General features: G+C 43.8%; 1 protein-coding gene across 7 annotated transcripts in view; it reads right to left on the reverse strand.

The window, feature by feature from the left end:
* The window catches only part of col7a1 (collagen type VII alpha 1 chain), a 240098-nt gene that overhangs the window by 33524 nt on the left and 186418 nt on the right, over window positions 1-20156 (reverse strand). For all 7 annotated transcript variants that reach the window (XM_033037000.1, XM_033036999.1, XM_033036996.1 and 4 more), the window contains 17 exons: window positions 19614-19646; window positions 18675-18737; window positions 18305-18340; window positions 16707-16787; window positions 14309-14377; window positions 12970-13014; window positions 11117-11176; window positions 8061-8105; window positions 7228-7263; window positions 6059-6094; window positions 5418-5477; window positions 4137-4262; window positions 2933-3004; window positions 1551-1586; window positions 1396-1455; window positions 239-283; window positions 112-147 (listed from right to left, as the gene is read on the reverse strand). In XM_033037000.1, coding sequence (XP_032892891.1) covers window positions 112-147; window positions 239-283; window positions 1396-1455; window positions 1551-1586; window positions 2933-3004; window positions 4137-4262; window positions 5418-5477; window positions 6059-6094; window positions 7228-7263; window positions 8061-8105; window positions 11117-11176; window positions 12970-13014; window positions 14309-14377; window positions 16707-16787; window positions 18305-18340; window positions 18675-18737; window positions 19614-19646 — 939 coding nt within the window. The remainder of the gene's footprint in view (window positions 1-111; window positions 148-238; window positions 284-1395; window positions 1456-1550; window positions 1587-2932; window positions 3005-4136; window positions 4263-5417; window positions 5478-6058; window positions 6095-7227; window positions 7264-8060; window positions 8106-11116; window positions 11177-12969; window positions 13015-14308; window positions 14378-16706; window positions 16788-18304; window positions 18341-18674; window positions 18738-19613; window positions 19647-20156) is intronic.

Here is a 20156-nt window from a genome sequence, read left to right on the forward strand (position 1 = left end):
ACTAGTGGAATGCCTCATGGATCAGTGGTGGGGAATCAACTATTAAGATCTGCACTTGACTTGGACAAAGAGGTCAATGCAGATGAGAGTAGTAGTATTGATGATACTTACTTTGTCTCCAGTTTCTCCTCGACCACCAGGAGTCCCCTGATTAAAAACAACACAGCACGTTTTAAAATTAACGTTCTGACAAGAAATTAAAACATCAATAAAAAAGTTAGAAGAGGAAGGTAGTTACTGATAGTCCACGTTCTCCAGCCAAGCCTGGTCTTCCATCTCCACCCTGTGAAGTTGGTAATGACAATAATTTAGATCAACTTTAGGTCAAACCATCAGTTAAAAATAAACGTGCATGTTTTATTCTGCACCTTTCACAATAAGTGGGTGTCCCAAAGCGTGCGACCCACTCATCTTCCTAAGTGGAAACATCCTTTCCACATCCACTCTATTCAAGCCTTTCACTATTCTGTATGTTTCAATGAGGTCCCCCGTCATTCTTCTAAACTCCAGTGAGCACAAGCCCAGTGTCGATAAACGCTCATCATAGGTTAACCTACTCATTCCTGGGATCATTCTTGTCAACCTCCTCTGGACCCTCTCCAGACCCAGCACATCCTTCCTCAGATATGGTGCCCAAAATTAATCACAATATTCCAAATGCGGCCTTACCAGCGCATTATAGAGCCTCAGCATTACATCTTTGTTTTTGTATACAAGCCCTCGTGAAGTAAATGCCAGAATTGAGTTTGCTTTCTTTACTACCGATTCAACTTGCAGATTCCCTTTTTGAAAATCCCACACCAGTACTCCCAAGTCCATTTGCACCTCAGATTTCTGGATTTTCACTTAATTTAGAAAATAGTCTACACCTTTACTCCTACTACCAAAATGCATGACTTCACACTTTGCTACCCTATATTCCATCTGCCACTTCTCTGCCCAATCTCCCAACCTGTCCAAGCCCTTCTGCAAATCCCTGATTTCTCGACACTACCTGCCCCTCCATCTATTTTCGTATCATCCGTAAACTTTGCCACAAAGCCTTCAATCCTTTCGTCCAAGTCATTAATATACAACGTGAAGAGTGGCAGCCCCAGCACCGACCCTTGCGGAACTCCGCTAGTCACTGGCACAAATGATCAAAGGCTTTCTGAAAATCAGGATCTGAGGTTCTGAGGTCGACGGCTCTGAACTTGAGGATGGCGTCTAAAATGGCGATTCGTGCACAGACTCAATGTGGTCTATTATCTTACACGTTTATACTTAGTATGATTGTGTCTAATGTATAGCAGGATTGTCATTGAACTATATGCTAAGATAATTTCACTGTACTTGTACCATTGAACCTTTAAGCTTAAAGATAAAACATAGGTTTGAGTAGAAAAGAGTGCATACGCTTGGTCCTGGATCTCCCCTTTCTCCTCTCGATCCAGGTGTTCCCATTCCAATTTCACCCTGCATAGAATTTACAAAGATTACTACTGGACTCATAGGCAGAGTATCACCAATGTGAAGAGATTAATAGGAAAGATCTGAAATCTGGTTCCTACCTTGCCACCTTGTGGACCCTGTAGCCCTGGCAAACCCTGTATAAAATATTTCAATTTAGCATTAATAAAATCACCATCTTTATTCTTACTATATTACCCCTCCTTTTTAATTTTATTTAAATATGATCCCACCCACCGTTAATAAGGCCATATGCACTTTAGCTTTTGCCCTCTGACCTGTGACTCTCTGGATTTCTTTAAGCTCATGATACCTGATGGTTTTTTAAAAACATGTCCAGCTACCAAAGACTTGAATTTCCAGTGTTTAGAGTTCAAGGGCACAAAATGCTCGAGTAACTCTGGCGAACATGGATAGTTACATTTCGGGTCAGGACACTTCTTCAGACTGACCTTTGACTCGGGGTTTCAGGTTCCAGCACCTGTAGCCAATTCGGGGTCTACGTATCATTCGTATGTAATCCACTGCTTCAGTGACCCCAAGAGGCCTGCACCCTTCGGTCAGTGGGGGCGCTGCAAGCCGGCGCCCTGTCAGCAGCGTGTCCATTTTTCCCCAATTTCTTTGTTTTTTTAGTGTTTTAAAGTATGTTTTTTGTGTTTCTTTGTGTGTCTTGTGTGGGGGGTGGTGTGGCCTAACAACGAGGATCGGGCGGCCTTTTCCGGAGGCGCGCCCGGGGCTTCAGCGGTGGCGCAGCGTGGACTCTCGGCGTGGAGCGGGCGAGCCCTCGCTGGGGCTCGCTGGAGGGGAGCGCTCCGTTTGCTGGCCTGCGGCAGCCGGCAGCCTGAAGCCGCGGTCTGCGGAGCTCCAGCTGGCGCGGCGTCTACAGCCCGGGATCCCTCATGGGGGACCCGGGAGAAGGAGGAGCTTCCACCGCCGGCCCGCGGCCAGCTTCTACCAAGGACCCGGCGTGGACTTACCATCACCCCTAGAGGGGAGCTTCGACCGCCGGCCCTGCGGTCTGCGGTGCTTCTGGCTGCGGCGGGAACTTTAAATCTTCGACCGGCGGCCTGCGGCCTACGCCAACCTAAAGCCGCGATCTCCGGTGGGGAAGAGCCGATCCTGGACTGACTCTGGTCCCGACCACGGGGGGAAATGGAGGAGGACTGGCCAAATTTTTGTGCCTTCCACCACAGTGATGAATGCTGTGGTGGATGTTTGTGTTAAATTTTTATTGTGTATTGTGTGTTCTTTATTATTGTACCGCTGCTGACAAATTCATTTCACTTGCACTTTATGTGCAATGTGATGAATAAAACTGATTGTTGTTGTTGTTGATTGTTGTTACTCATAAATAGGCTGTGTGATTGTTCAGGGTAAAGTGCGTATGGTGCAGGGTGATTTCAGGGACGACATCAATGACAGCACAACGCGCCTACATACAGTCACTCAGCTACCACCCGTGAACAGACGTGGGTGAACTGACCTGTGGTCCTGGCAGTCCTGGTGATCCCGGTGCACCCATTGTTCCATCTCTTCCTGGAAGCCCTGGTAAGCCCTTAAATAACAAAACACTGTTGAAAAAAAGGGGTCACTTGTGCTAAAATAGGACGAGAATGTTGCACATATTTCCCTGACGAATCATCTAATATCATTGACCTTGCTACCCACATTTCCCTAGAAATTGGAAAGAATCGTAGAGTTGGCAGTGACAGGTATGGATACGGTGAGAAAAATGGGAATTGGTGGCCATACCATTGGTTTGGTGGAGTTTGGAGTATTGTGATACATTGCGGATCTACCTTTTTGCTGATCATTGCATTAATTCTTATTATTAATTGCTTGCAGCCAATATGTAGATACCAACTATGAATGTTATCATTTCTATGATAAAAGGAGGAAATGAAGAGGTTAATACATTTTATTTAACCAAATATTAAGAAATTATCCTTCAGTCATATTCTAACAGGAATTTGAGAATTAGAAACTTATTTAGTCTCTAGCTCTCTGCTAACAACAATGTATATTTTATATCAGAAAGCATTGTTTAAAAGAAGATGCTCGGTGCCTAATCTGTTATAACATGTAGAAACATGTGCAGATGCCTGAGCCAAATTTGGAGAATGCTGCTGACATTACAAATTTACCATGAACTTGTTATTGGTTTAAATTGTATATGGGTCCAGCCTCCCTTGTTTCCCTTAACCTACAGATCTTTCAGTCAGATTTAGAAGGTGTGCTAATTGATAAGAAATGACTATAACTGTCAAACTTTTCTTTGTTCGGAGAGTGTGCGACAGGGAAGCTGTGATATAGCTTTCACACACTCCCACTAGCGAATAAAATAATTTTGCCTTTCTTGTTGTTTGACTCGGTGTCTGTGATGAGTAATAACCTTAACTTTAACACCGGAGCACCCAGAGAAAACCCGCGCAGTCACAGGAAGAACAAACCAACTTCATACAGCCAGCACCCTTGGTTAGGATCACACCCGGGTCTCAGGCGTTGTGAGGCAGAACCTCTAGCGCTGCATCATCGTACAGCCCTCTGGTGAGTTTCTAATGAGACTTTGATCATTTTACTCTGTAACAGCACTGGCATTTTTGCAAACAGAACAATAAAGTCAAGATAATCTGGCTTTTGGTTACAATAAGCCTGCAGGAGCGCCCCCCCGTGTCCGCCTGCCGTACCCTCTCCGCTGCCGGACCCTGTGGGCCGGGTACTCCAGTTTCACCTCGTAGGCCTGGTTGCCCAGTGAGACCGCTCGGGCCTTGGAGGCCTGGAGGTCCTGGTGGTCCTGGGAATCCAGGGTCTCCCTGAAAAGATTTAAAAAAATTGTCATTGACTTTGAGATGCAGAGCTGTCGTGTTAGTTTAGTTTAGTTTATTGCCACGTGCATTGAGGTAAAGTGAAAAACTTTTTGTTGCATGCTAAACAGTCAGTCTTTAATCACATGATTACAATCGAGCCATCCACATTGTACATATAAAGGAATAAATAACATTTAGTGCAAGATAAAGTCCAGTAAAGTCCGATTGAAGATAGTCTGAGCATCTCCGATGAGGTAGATGGGAGATCAGAACCACTCTCTAGTTGTTGATGGGATTGTTCAGTTGCCTGATAACAGCTGGGAAGAAACTATCTTTGAATCTGGAGGTATGCGTTTTCACACTTCTGTACCTCTTGCCTGATGGGAGAGGGGCGAAGAGGGAGCGACTGGAGTGAGACTCATCCTTCATTATGCTGGTGGCCTTGCCTAGGCAGCGTGAAGTGCAGATGGAGCCTGTGGGTAGGTTGCCATCCTTCCCCGCACCTCCAGCTCTCTATCCCCCTCCTCCCCCCCCCCCACACACACACACACACAATGACAGGGGGTTAGGCAGTGGTTTTGGTGTGGGGGAAGCATGGGGGTAATGATACCAGGTGGATGGGCAGGGTGGCAACAGTCAAGAAGAGCAGGACAGTGGCAGCAGCCTGAGCAAGGACATAGCACCTGGCTGGAAGAAGATATCTGGAAAGAAATGTAGCCTCAAATGATGGTGGGCAGTGGCAACTATTTGTAATTGTTGGATGGGAGGAGGAGGTGAGGTTATGGGTTGAATTTAGTGGCATCAATCTGATGGGAGGCAGCTGACTTCAATGTTTTGTGACAGTGGCAAGATCCTGGGTGAGGTGACAAAAGGCTGATGTTGGGGGGTTTCAGACTCAAGAAGGATCGCGACCCAATAGCTCACCTATCCACGTTGTCCAGAGATGCTGCCTGAGTTACTCTAGTACCTTGTGACTACAATGACCTAATCAGCTGTCCAGTCATGGATCTATGCTGTCCACCACCAGTGGTACTGAAATGGACCATGATGTAAGTAGACAAAAGATTCTAAATTAACAGACCCAAATTAACTCGCCTCCGTTATGAGGAAAGATATCAGAAAAAACACACATTAGTTACAATCAACAAACACAATTCTCACCTTACGACCTAGAGGACCAGACAGCCCGGGAGGACCAGTTATTCCAATACCCGGGAGGCCCTAAGATGATAAAAATTGGAGAAAGTTAAAGAAAATGCCATATTTCACCACTCGCTTCTTCAATGTTTTTTACAGTAATTGAGCTAATGTGCCCCAAAGATCGTGTACATAGATCAAGAATATTTTTGCGTCATATGCACCGAAATAGAACAATTAAATTGTTACTTGCAGTAGCACAACAGGATTGTAATTTACTCCATAGATAATATAATTAACAAACATAAAAAGAAGTTCAATAAATAAAAAAAGCCCAATAAAGCATAAAAGCAAAACAAAGCCCTAAGTCCCTAGTGCAATTACTATTTCTGGAATTTGTGTCCCTTTTAAGCCAATTATAGCAATGGAATGAGTCCTTGTATACTGAACCTGTATCCCTGGCACTAGAGCAAGAATCACATTTCTATAGACCCTCTCCTGACCTCAATACATTACAAAGACCTTTACAACCTTAACTTAAAGCTTCCATTCTGCACACAGCTAGATCCCACAATAATAATTGGATATCTGATGTGAAAACAGACTTGCATCTTCCTGGTTATCATCTTTAATGGTAAAACAGCAAAAATGCATACATCATTTACCTTATCACCGTTGAGTCCAGCTGAGCCTTTTAAACCCTGCAATAAAAAACTTATTAAAATATATTAAAAGAGATAAGGTTTCAACACTATGTTGAAACAAAGAACTGAAAGTACTGGTTTATACCAAAGATAGACATAAAGTGCTGGAGTAAATATCATTATGCAGGTGGCCTTACCTAGGCAGCGTGAAGTGCAGATGGAGCCTGTGGGTAGGTTGCCATCCTTCCCCGCACCTCCATCAGGGCATTAGATCTGATAGGCAGGCACTTTGGGCAATCCCACACCCACAGTGCCCTAACAGCTCTCTATCCCCCCCCCCCCCCCCCCCCCCTCCCCAAATGCATATAACACTTTTTTCCTATGACCCATGTGATATATTCCACAGGAACATCAAAGGTTCAAAGGTCAGTTTATTGTCATATGCACCAATTAAGGTACAGTGAAATTCGATTTACCATACAGCTATACTAAAAAAAAGGCAACAAGACACACAACTACATAAAAGTTAACATAAACATCCACCACAGCAGATTCCCCACATTCCTCACTGTGATGGAAGGCAATAAAGTCCAATCTTCTTCCTCATTTAACATGTAGATAAGAGTGGAAATTTGAGTATTTAGTATTTACGTATTTGTGTCTTCAGTATTTAAGTAAATCTTATGAGTCTTGAATAGTTTCAGGTGGTGCAGAATGCAATTGTAAAGGATTCGGGGTTTGAGGGCTATGTGGAACTGGCGTAGGCAAGGAGATGAGGCTGGGGTAGGTTAGTCTGGATCACACCGAATGGCAGGGTGGGCTAGTGGAGCCGAGTGGCCTACTCCATCCAGTTCCTGTTTTCTTGAGTATATTTTAGTTGATAAACTAGCAGAGGCCCTTTCATAAATGAGTTAACTTTTTTTGCTCAAACACAGACAGCAGATAGCAATTTCATGTGAAAAATCTAGATGGAAATCTATACTCCTGCAGTAAAATGTGGATACAAAGAACTGAAGTCTCCCTTTAACCTTTCCTGTCCATGCACATGTCCATATGGTTTTTTTAAACATTGTAATTATACATGTCTCTACTTAAGGAAATGCTCTTGCTCTTGAAGATGACTGCTCAACACTTGTCAGATGTTATTTAGAATAGAGACAGAAAGCCCAGCAAATCTATTGACTACTCACATCCTGTCCCGGCTCCCCAGGTTCACCTTGTTCACCCTTGAATGAGAGAAAGCACGTTTGAATTTTCATCATAAACACCAGTGAAAGAACAATGAGGTTTCCCAGTTTAATTAACAGATGCACAATGTGATGTGGCAGCCAGCCCATTGGCAAGGGTAAACGTCTTTGAGGCAATGAAACATCCCAGGGAGTTTGGCAGGGCAGAACTGGACATTCAACGTCCCGGTGAGAAATAAAGCATCAGTTAGAAGTTGGTGGTGGAGCTGCGGGGGCAGAAATGTTAATAGGATGGGAGCAGGTGTCGAATTTTTAGCCTGGCTACCCAGGCTGTGATCTGCTACACCTCACCGGGTTTACAGTCTCTTGACACAAAGACACATGGAGTACCCAAACACTTTGCATCCCACCAGTTTCAAATAGAGATGAAGAAATCACTGGATGCAACAATATATTGTCCAATTAACTACCATCCCATGGTAAAAAAAACTCCTTTACTTGAACATGACCGTGAGCTCTTTCTGATTTTCATTATATTTAGATCAAGGGTTCCCAACCTGGGGGAAATTTACCCCGGGGTAAATGTCGCCTATCCAGGGGGTAAATTTGTTGATTCTGGATTTGTACATATTTTTTCTCATTGACTGACTGTCTTTGGTTCTGGGATATCTGTTTATCATTAGTTGTTCATAAATAAGTGAAACAACATTGTTATGTGCTATTAAAGTTGCCAGGGGTAAACGGGACAAAAAAGGTTGGGAACCCCTGATTTAGATGAAACGGATACTAAAATGTTGCACTATGGGTTTATGCATCACAGGTATTTGAGTTTGTACCTTATATCCTTTTGGGCCCATTGAACCTTGGTCACCTTTCATACCCTGGAGAGAAAATAAATAGAAATGTTTAGTTTTAGTTTAACGATACAGCATGGACATAGGCTGTTTGGCCCACTGAGTCCACGGCGGCTATTGATCACCCATACGCCATTTCTAAGTTATCCCATTTTTGCATCCTACACACGAGGGGCAATTCATACTACAAATGTGAATGTCTTTGGAATGTGGGAGGAAACTGGAGCACCAGTAGGAAACCTTTGTGGTCAGAGGGAGAATGTGCAAACTCCGTACAGACAGCACCCATGGCCTGGATTGAACCGAGGTCTCTGGCGCTGTGAGGCAACAGCACTACCACTGCGCTAATGTGCCACACTATTCACTAATCTCACTCGTTATCATCAGAAGCCTATTGCATTTGGACCACAATCAGTATGATCTAAGAAACTGGAAGTTTGGAGATGGGACACAGCATGTCTCTGCTAAAGTATATGATACTGCAAGCTATGCACCTAAACCTACCTTAGGACTTCAGCGCAAAATGGTTTTAATGTAAAATGAGGGCCAAAGGCCTCAGCTAATTCCATGTTATGGAATTCCATTATCTGACAAAGTAACTTCAATAATTCTTCCTCATGATGTATTTAATAAACATCAGGAAAAGAAGCAAGAGGAGGCAATTCATCCCTTTAAGCATCCTCATGCGTTCAGTAAGATCATAGCTGATCACTGACCATACTCCCATCCAAAGCTTGTTTGTCCTGACTCACTTGGAGAATGAAGTTGAAAACCTATCAACTTCAACCTTGGGCAGGGAGTTCCAAAGATTTCTCATCACCACCCGAAATGGGTTTTTGAATGGTTCTACTCCTAGACTCTCCAAACTCTCAGCATGTACTCTCTCAAACATGAACATAAAAAATAATTTTAACTCATTGAAAATCAACATGCTTTTTTTTACCACTTGTTTTTTAACAGGCAATTCTTTTAACTCTTATTCTATTTAATCTCTTATCATGGAACTACTCTTTCATAACTGGTACTAGTCCAGTAAAATTTTGGACGAGGATTTTTTCCTTGAATAAGGAGATCAGGCTCCATGTATAACACTAAATGTGTTCTCTCCAAAGCCCTGTATATGCAGCAAGACATCCTTATGGCTGCACACCAAACCTTTCATTATAGAGGCCGATGTATCATTTATCCTCCTAACTTTTATCCATGCAGGCTGGCTTTTTATATGGTAACCTCAACCCACAGAACATCACCTCCCAACTTAATTAATATATTCATCATATTTCTTCATGGTACCAGTCAACAAGCTGAAGCCCACCTAGTTCTTGGCTACAGGTAGAAAGAATAGAATGCCTTTTATTGTCATTCAAATAGACAAGGTTTGAACTAAATTTAATTCCGGCAGTCATGACATTACACAAAAAACAAGACACACACTTAACACAATTTACACAAACATCCATCACACTGAATCTCCAACACCTCCTCACTGTGATGGAAGGCAAAAGTCTTATCTCTTTGTTCCCTTTATTCTTCTCCCGTGGTCCAGCAGTCGAACTGCAGCGTTGAGGCGACTGGGGTTCACATGTTAAAGCCCCCGGTGGGCGATGGTATGTCCCGCAGCCGTTTAAGCTGCGCGGGGCGATGTTAAGCCCCGCTCGGAGTCATTTAAACCACGCGATTCCAGCGGGAGAAGTTGCCGTTGCGGGAGCTCCGAAAAGCGGTCTCCCACCAGGGACCTGCAAGCTCCCGATGTTCCTGTCCACCGGGCCTGTGGCCGGAGCCTCCGAAGCTCCGGCCGGGTTGCAGCCGTGCGCCACCATAGCTCTCCCGGCTCCGAAGTTGGCCAGCTCCGCGATTGCGAGTCCGCAGGCTCCGCGACTGGAGCCCTCAGGTTGGTTCCGGTTGGAGGCTGCCGCCGGCTCCACGATGTTAGGCCCAACGACATTAGAGACCCAACAGGGGAAAAGTCGTGTCCCCGTACAGGGAAGAGATTAAACGGTTTCCCCCACCCCCCCACATATACACAGCTAAAAAATAATAAAAATTAGAACCAAAACATACATCTAATGGGACAAAAAAAAAAGACAGACTGACTGCAGTTGAGCCGCTGCCGTTAGGCGGCGCCACACCCCAGACCACTGGAGTGTATAAGGTGTTTTCACAAAGCGAATTGGATAAAACGCGATTTCTATCAGGAACTACACAAATACCTAAGAGCTACTTTGGAAATTGACAAACAGAAAAAAAGCTGTTTTGGAAAAAAAAGTGTAGGGTGTTCGCATGTAACCTCCCTGCAGTAATCAGACATCACTCTCTCTTAAGAACACAGTCTCATTGCAGACAAAAATCACTTCTATTGATACTAGTGCAATAATACCCCATTAAACAATGTAAAATATAGCCTTCAGTATTTTTATTTGCAGTGCAAAATTGAACTTGCAGCTATTAAAATGACTTACTTTTGAAAATCCTGTGGGAGAAATAATCTTGTTATTGTGTCGGAAACTCCCTAACCCCTAATTCCTTCTCCTCATTGACGCAATTGGTTTTATAACATGATTTTCTTTGACATGAGATTTCTTAGGAACCCACGTAACTATTGCTTTATAGCAGAACTACTGGTGTAGAACAGTGCTGTAGCCATAGTCATACAGTGTGGAAACAGGCCCTTTGGCCCAACCAGCCCACACTATCCAACATACCCCACCGACACTAATCCAACCTGCCTGCCTTTTGCCCATATCCATCTAAACCTGTCCTATCCATGTACTTGTTTCTGATACATTGTGATAGTACCTGGCTCAACTACCTCCTTTGGCAGCTCATCCATATACCCAGCACCCTTTGTGTAAAGAAGTTGCCCCTCTGGTTCCTATTAAATCTTTTCCCCATCACTTTAAACCTATGTCCTCGGGTTCTTGACTCCCCTACTCAGGGTAAAGGACTATACATTTACCCGATCTATCCCTCTCACAATATTATGCACGTCTATATGATCAGCCCTTATCCATGTACTTATGACAAATGCACCAATTTACCTCGTCACCCTTCATCCCTCTTTGTCCAGAGGTTCCAAGCACCATATCTCCAGGTGTTCCCTAGACAAAACAGTTCGAGATGAGTTAATGTATCATAAAACCATGCACCAAATTTAAATGCAAAGCAGTGTGATTTCATTTTCACATTCTTCCAAGATTTTTCACTGTTTGAGGTGAAATTACTTTTCCCTTTCCGTCACTCCCAGATTTGTGTCAATATTCCACCGACCCTCGCCGGCTGCTGTCTTTTCCATCCCAGACATGAGGCCACTGTTCACATTCCATCCTGGGCATTCAATCATGCTACCAGTCAGCAGGATCCATATGCCTCAACTGGTCATCTTCCAAGCCTCACAGAGAAGTTGAAGGTTACTTGATATATTCTACCCAACTCTGTTGACCATTCGAGGATGTCCCTTCATCTGACCTGAGTGGGCAGAAAAATGATTTCTGTCTAGCCTCGGGACACATGCGATCTACCATACCCAGGTCACTCTCTGAGGGGGTCTTACCATACCACAGTTCGAACCAGAACATGGGCTATGTCCCTGATTGATCCTCATAAACACTGTGGTGAGAAGAGTAGATCAGAAATTGGGTATCCTTTGGCAAGTGACACCTCAATGTGTCTTTCCTTCCATCTACCTCTGGAGTGTGATGAGATTCTCCCTCCCCTTGCTTGAGTGAGTACAACTCCAACACCACTGGACAATGCAGTCTGCTTGCTTGGCACCTCATCCACCACCCTAAGTAAACAGCTCGCCATGGCTGCAGTGCATGCCATCTATAATTGCACTGCAGGAACTCACCAAGACTTCTCTGATATTAGCTTCCAAGTTGCAGTTTCTCCCACCCAGAAGGCCAGGGGCAGCAGATGCACAGAAGCACCACCATCTGCAGGTTTCCCTGCAAGTCACACACCATCCTGACTTGGGAATGCGTTGCCTTTCCTTCAATGTCATTGGGAATAAATCCTGGAACACTCTATCCAGCAGCACTGAGAGGGCAACCTTCACCACATGGAATGCAGCAAGTCATGAAGGTGGCTAATCACTGCCACCCTGAGGGCAATTAGCGATTGACAATAAATCCTGTCCTTTCAGTGGCATGGCTTCTGCATTCCCTGTAAGAATGAAAGAATAATCTCCTACCTGTGACGTCCTCTATGGATTAGACTGCATGGCTGAGAAACTAGTGTGCAGGGCTGCTGGGTTCTTAATATTTACGAGGCGATCGTTTGCTATGGAATCTATTTGCTGCCTCAGCAGGAATCTCATACTTTAAAAAAAACGCAGAGACACAGGGAACTGCACAAAATGCTGGAGTTGGTCAGTGGGTCAGGCAGCATCTCTGGAGAACATGGATAGGTGACATTTCAGACCGGGACCCTTCTTCAGACTGGGTGATGCTTTGGGTTGGCCAAAACATTATCCATCCATGTTCTCCAGTGATGCTGACTTACTCCAGCACTTTGTGTCTTTAAAAAAACACCCTAAATGCTTCACACTTCATCCATTCCAGATAAAGACCAATTTACAGTACAATTGAGATGATAAAAGAAATTATACATTTAACATTTTAAGGATTATATTGTCTAAATCACAGGCCATCTAATGGATCAATGGCAACTCCTCAATCTAAAATTATCTATCTTATAGTGGGATTGAAATCCAAGAAGAAAGAAAACCTAACAGCGGAGTGCTGCACGGGCTGAGAACAGAACCTGGTTATGGGGAAGGTGGGTCAGTTCACATGGAGCATAAACACAGGTTGAGACCAATTGGCCAACTCATTCTTATGTCATCATTTCTTTCTAAAAATAATATTTTCCACACCTTAGAATGTTTGTTTACCTTTTCTCCTTTAGGTCCAGACACTCCAGGTTTTCCAATTATGGACTGCAAGAGAAAGGAAGCTTTTAATAAATCTATGCAAATGAATTCACCTGTCAAATGTAAGTCAATGGCTATTCCTTACATGGTAATCCCACAGAATGAAATGTAATCACTCTCATCCCAAAATCACTCCCCTTTTGTGGTCATTCCATTCCGCTGGCCATTCAGAAGCTGGCAAAACACATTTGGATAAAAACAGCTCCTTCATCGCCTTTGACTCCTCAGTTATTAAACTAAACGTCTCCCAATTACAATACATAATTTTGTCTTAAATAAACCCAATCTCCGACCTTGATCACTCTGATCAGTAGCTCATTCCAACCCTATTGGAAACTATTGATGGTGGCTGATGCGTTATTTGTATTTCAACCACAGACATTTCAGGCTCTAGGCAACTACTGGGATACAATTATTATGTAACAGCATCGATAGGCCGAAAGGCTAGAGGCTATCAACATATTCCATTCCACTGCACATAGCTGAAGATGTCCTACCAGTGAGGGCATCGGTAGGACTCTGACATCTCGACCACAACCCTGGTGCATCTCTTGCGATGTCCAAATGTTGAGCACGATTAGTCAGGGAGTGGCTGCCTTTTAGTTTTTAGTTTTAGAGATACAGCGTGGAAACAGGCCCTTCGGCCTACCAAGTCCATGCCGACCGACGATCACCCATACACTAGTTCTATGTTATCCCACTTTTGCATCCTACGCACTAGGGTCATTTTACGGAAGCCAATTAACCTACAAGCCTGTACGTCTTTGGGATATGGGAGGAAACCGGAGCACTTGGAGAAAAGCCATGCAGTTACAGGGAGAATGTACAAACTCTGCACAGTCAACACCCATAGTCAGGCTTGAACCTGGGTTTCTGGCGCTGTGAGGCAGCAACTCTGCCGCTACGCCACTGTGTCACCTTGTGCTCAATGCAATTATGCACAGGCAATTTGTGGGGTGGGAAGAGCGGTATCAGACATGGATGGGTTGGGGGAGTTGGGTGATAGCAATGAGAAGCAGAGAAGAGGAACTTTTTAACATGGTCCTCCAATGGGGTGCAATGAAATACATCAACCCATGCCATAATACTGGGATAGACGCCTCTCAGGGTAGGGCAGAGAGGTTAGTGCATGAAATTTATCAGGGCCTCTCCTGGCATCTGGACTCATCGATGCTGAGGTCTGTAGGGCTTGTGGTAGACCTCGAAAAAAGAGTTGAAGGAACCAATTTCAAGCTTCTTTCTTCAACAGTGCAAACATTCTAGCTGCTTGCTAGATAATTACAATTCAAAGCTAACTCACCTCTCCAGGGAGTCCGAATACTCCTGGTTGTCCCTTGGGTCCCATGGGACCCTGGAATCCCTGAATGCCCTGAAAAGAAATTAAGAAAGTATTAACTGCCTCATGTCAGAATGAAGATCATTAGGCTTTAGACTTTAGAGATACAGTTTGGAAACATTAAACGATAGACAGTAGTTGCAGGAGTAGGTCATCCGGCCCTTCGAGTCAGCACCACCATTCAATGTGATCATGGCTGATCATTCACAATCAGTACCCCGTTCCTGCTTTCTCCCCATATCCCTTGACTCCACTATCTTTAAGAGCTCTATCTAGCTCTCTGTTGAAAGCATCCAGAGAACCGGCCTCGGCCGCCCTCTGAGGCAGAGAATTCCACAGACTCACAACTCTGTGAGAAAAAGTATTTCCTCATCTCCGTTCTAAATGACTTACCCCTTATTCTTAAACTGTGGCCCCTGGTTCTGGACACTCCCCCAACATCGGTATCATGTTTCCTACCTCTAGCGTGTCCAAACAGTTATGTTTCAATAAGAGCCCCTCTCATCCTTCTAAATTCCAGAGTATACAAGTCCAGCCGCTCCATTCTATCAACATATGACAGTCCCGCCATTCCGGGAATTAACCTTGTGAACCTACGCTGCACTCCCTCATGCCCTTTGGTCTCCACAAGTCCGTAACGACCAACGATCACCCCGCACACCAGCATTATTCTACATACTACAGACAATTTACTATTTACAAAAGCCAATTGACCTACAAACCTCTACGTTTTTGGTGTGTGGGAGAAAGCTGGAGCATCTGGAGAAAACCAATGCAGTCACAGGGAGAATGTACAAACTCTGTATAGACAGCACCCATAGTCAGGATTGAACCTGGGTATCTGGCACTATAAGGCAGCAACTCAACGCTGTGCCACTGTGTCACGTTTTGATCACAGTTGATCATTGAAGTGAAACTTACTATGAGGTCCTCAACCTGGTATATTCAAGTGAGCAATGGGATGAGGCAAAATAAATGTTACTGCATTGAAATTAAAGGATTAAGGCTTCCCTGTGGATGGGAGAGATATGATTGAAGTTAGAAGAACATGGAGGTTCTACCATTAACTGGGGCATTCCAATCTTCCAGAACTGCCACTAAATCATCAGGAATTAATGATTAGTGTAGTAATATGACCAAAATTCCATAAGCAAGCAAGGAAATCATAAGGGTCACAGTTATGGGGACTCACAGAGCCATACAGCACAAAGACAGATTCACACTAATCTTTTGCCGATTTATACTAATCCCATTTGCTTGCATTGGGTCCTTTTGTGTTTTACATGTTCAAATGGTTACCTAAATGACTTAAGGGAATATGATTGTATTGTATTCCACCAGTTCCTCTGGCAGTGAGTTTATAATATCTAATGGATCTGATAGGGTAGATATAGATAAATTATGGCCTCTAATCGCAAAAGTGGAGCAAGGCCATTCTGCAGTGAAATGAAGCACTTCGTCACACTAAGGGGTGGTGGAAATCTGAGATTTTCTCCGTCTTGAGTTTGGTGTTCAATAGAATATTTCAAAGCTGAAAATAATAGAATCATATCCAGTTACACCTATTAGAGGATATGGCACAAAGGTAGACAATTGGGATCATGATATGCCAAAGTGGAGATGGTTGAAAGTTTCAAGTTTCTTGGCGTTACTACTGCCCACAACCTTCTGTGGAACGATTATATTGATGTGACAGCCAAGAAGGCACACCAATGTTTCTACTTCCTTACGTAATTTGTCATGTTTCCAATGAGTCTTACAAAATTCTACAGCATCAGAGAAAGCACACTGTCGGGTTGCATCACAGCGTGGTTTGGAAATAGCTCTGCCCAAGACCGCAAGAAATGTAGAGAATTATAGATGTAGCCCATTCCATCACAGACTCCCCACCATTGACTCCATCTACCATTCACACTGCCTTGGAAAAGCAGCCAACAAAGACTTGTGTCCCACCCCGGTGTCCCACCAGGCAAAAGGTATAGAAAGTTGAAAGAGCGCACCACCAGACTCAGGGACTGCTTCTTCCCCTCTGTTATTAGGTTTCTGAACGGTCCTTCCATAAGCTAGGGCACTGTTCAATTCACCTCTATCCCATTACGCACATTGAAATGTTGTGCTACAATGTTGAGAACTATATTCTGGACTCCCTTCCCCTTTGCTATTGTACTCGAGTTTGATGATTGAATTTATGTACAGTAATATTTGATCTGTTTGGATAGCATACAAAACAAACAGGTGACCTTGGTACAGGTGACAATATTAAACCTAAATCTATTGTTGTACCATGATCTATTGGCAGGTGGACTGGACTTAAGAAACGCCACTTTTCCTTGTTGGCAAGATGCAGATAAAATTGAATTACCATCGTCCCATGAACTCCTTTCTCTCCATCTTTTCCTGGAACTCCATCCCTCCCTGGTATTCCAGGCTTCCCTGGTTCTCCCTGTAAGCGGATTCAATGAAAAACACAGTATTCACAGTTACTCCACTTAAGGCTAGGAACACGCATCGCTTGTTTGATTTAAATTATTATTTAATCATCTATTAAAGTGTTTATTATCTATTTGCTGTTCGTAATATTGTGGAAGCTTCAGTCTGACAAAGGTTAAGATAGCTGTATAGCACAAGGACCTTTGGCCATCCTTTGACGTGCATCCTAAAATTAAATACAAATAAGGATTGAATAGCATTTAGTTTAATAGATACCAGTGTTTTCGAGAATGTATTGTGATGAATTGATAAGAAATTAGAGAATACGGTCGATTTCAAGGGTCAACATCTGTATAAAAGCTGACAGTTCCGAGTAGAATTTCACAGTATTACGGTAACTGGGACTGCGCTGCTTTCCTTATGCACAAGTATATAAAGTGTGTCTAGAAAATAATGGACGTTGTCAGAGGCCATTAGATTGGCGACAACATTATGACTTGCTGTTTAAGAGGCAAACCATCACTTTAAGGTCCAATGGAAAACCTTCAATTAAAAGGCCAATACATTTATGTTTAGACATACAAATACAGCATGGAAACAGGCCCTTCAGACCACTGAGTCCATGCTGACCATCGATCACCTGTACACTAGTTCTATATTATCCCAGATTTGCATCCTACACACTAGGGGCATTTTGCAGAAGCCAATTAACCTACAAACCCGCGCATCTTTGGGATAGACAATAAACAATAGGTGCAGGAGTAGGCCATTCGGCCCTTCGAGCCAGCATGTGGGAGGAAACCGGAGCATCTGGAGAAAACACACAGGGTCACAGGGAGAACATACAAACTCCACACATAGGGGTTCCCCTATGGTCAGGATCGAACCAGGGTCTGTGCGCTGAGTCAGCAGCTCTACCACTGCATCACAATGCCACCCATATGCGTGGGCTTGAAAGGTTGATAACATATACAGTATGTTATTCAACAACAATGTATGGATAATGTTGGCACTGACTGGTGACAGGATATATCCGCCGTGGGATTTTTGAGGGTTAAAATCAAAGAAATTGGTTGGGAATCCACAGCTTTGCAGAGAGCAGTATTGTAGGAACTGAGAACTTTGAATCTCTCCCTAGCTCGATACAGAAACCAACTGGAAGAGTCATGCTGATCCTTCAGGAGGACTTGGGCAGGCAAAATACAACCATAAGCTAATCACTTCCAGAATTCAATCCATGACCTTATACAGTAAGCCTCCAACTTCCAAAGGGAAATAAATGAGAGGAGCTCTTGGATATACTGGTACATCCAAAGGAGGGAATTGGATTATGGTTAACAGAACACAGGAAGAACAGAAGATGGTGGTCTAAGGAAATTAAAGGCAAACCTTGCTGTACATGTAGTACTTCCCTGGAACATTGAGTTTGCAGGTCAAAACAGTTCCTAATTGTGACAGTTTAGAAGTGTCCCGCAGCAGTGATGTTGCAAGCAAGCATGCACGCACACAAAATAAATGTTTCAAACTTACCACTTGGCCTGCCAGGCCTGGGGCTCCTTGAGAACCCTGTAAAGAAACACTAATCAATGAAGCTGCCCAGGCTGAACTGGATACCAAGTCCATAAACAACAGGGAGCCTCGGGTCAATTGCCATTTTAGTTCTACTTCCCAATCCCACTTTGATGTCTCGTTTGATTAGGCAATTTAAACTCTTCCAGTCTGAAAACTGGAATTAATTTCAGACCATAACCTTTGTTTCCATTTTCACTGACCATAGGCTTCTGTGAGCATTGTTAACTCATTTACACATCTTGTCAGCCCATCTTTTCTTTCTCCACATGCCCCATCAACACCCCCACTGAATAAAACACTCAGCATAGTCGAGAAAGGTGATATATACCATAGCTCCGGGAGCACCAGAGTTTCCAGGAAGTCCCATGTTACCAGGAGGACCAGGCGGCCCCTAGATGTAGAGAATAAATTCATCAAGCACAGGTCACATAACCAAAGCAGAAGAATAATTTCCAACTTATTCTGTTCAACTGGCTGGCTTAACACAGGCAGTTCAGAGAGCTGGTAAGTTATTCTATTTGGGTTTATTTGGAGTCACCTATCTGGGGCAACAAGAGGATTGAATCAGATATGTTTACGCCATGATTGACACTACTTCTTACTCATTAATTTATTTAACTGAACTTATATTTGTCAGCTGGTGTGGTGTGACTTGAACTTTAGGATCATTTGTCCAGGCCTGTGTTGACTAATGTAGGATCAGTACCTTAAAAGGACACAAAGTGCTGGAGTCACTCAGCAGGTCGGGTAGCATCTGGAGAACACGAATAGGTGATGTTTTGGGTTAGGACAATTCTTCAGACTGATGATGGAAGACTGTGCATTCAGAGGGGGTGAGATTGGAATGGGTAAGGAGAGTGCAGAAATCAAGATGGTTGATGTTGTGCTGGCAGTTAGGAATAAAAAGGTCCGAAGTGGGCTGAAGACCAGCAGGGGGAAGTCCATGAGTAGGAGGAATGTTGGAATGGAAGGGGTCGTCACTGAGATACAGTACTTTGATACAGTGCATTGTTTTGGTTTGTAAACCAGTACCAGCAGTTTCTTGTTTCTACGAGGATCAGTGCGTTGTTGGGTGGAGTTTGGGCCTTCATCCTGGAGTTCAAGAGGGTTGACTACAATCGGAGACAACAGTGGAATGGAGAATGGGGGCTTCATGGATTAGAGGGTCTCAGGAGGCAAGAAGGGAGAGTGCTTCAAGGACATTTAAGAGACAGATATTTGAACCCAGCACAATCCTCACAGTTTGGTGTTTTCTGTTCTTACTTACCTGAATACTCAAACCCTGGTCACCTTGGTTACCCTGTGACAGAAAAACCCCAGAATATATTAAAACTGTAATGGAACACCAAGATTTTATTAAATAATCACGGTAGAATCAACAACCTAGGAGAAGTCAAGACCCTTCTAGATTCTCCGAGGAAAAGTGCTGAAGTAACTCAGCGGGTCAGGCAGCATTTTGGGTGAACATGGATAGGGATTCAGGGTTGGGACCCTTCTTCAGACTCAGGCAATGAATTGGCAATGACTGCTAGGGTAAGTAATTTTCCAATTCTGTAGTGTTTTTTGGTGTAGGGCAGTTGGTAATTCGCACTACTCCACCCTTGCCTAGCAGAGGCTCAATGTTACATGGAGAGAGCATTATCTCTTCAATAGTTTGTAAGTGTTTTGGGGCTACTAATTCTGGAAGGTCATTGAGCCAGAATCAAAAGTGAGTTGACATGACATCATGGGATGCCTTTCTGGTTACCTTCTGGTAGGGGTCTCCCTCTCTCTCAACCTCCACACCATTCCCTCCCTCAGCCTTTCAACC

This window comes from Amblyraja radiata, chromosome 18 (assembly GCF_010909765.2).
Source record: "Amblyraja radiata isolate CabotCenter1 chromosome 18, sAmbRad1.1.pri, whole genome shotgun sequence".
NCBI classification, from domain to species: Eukaryota; Metazoa; Chordata; class Chondrichthyes; order Rajiformes; family Rajidae; genus Amblyraja; species Amblyraja radiata.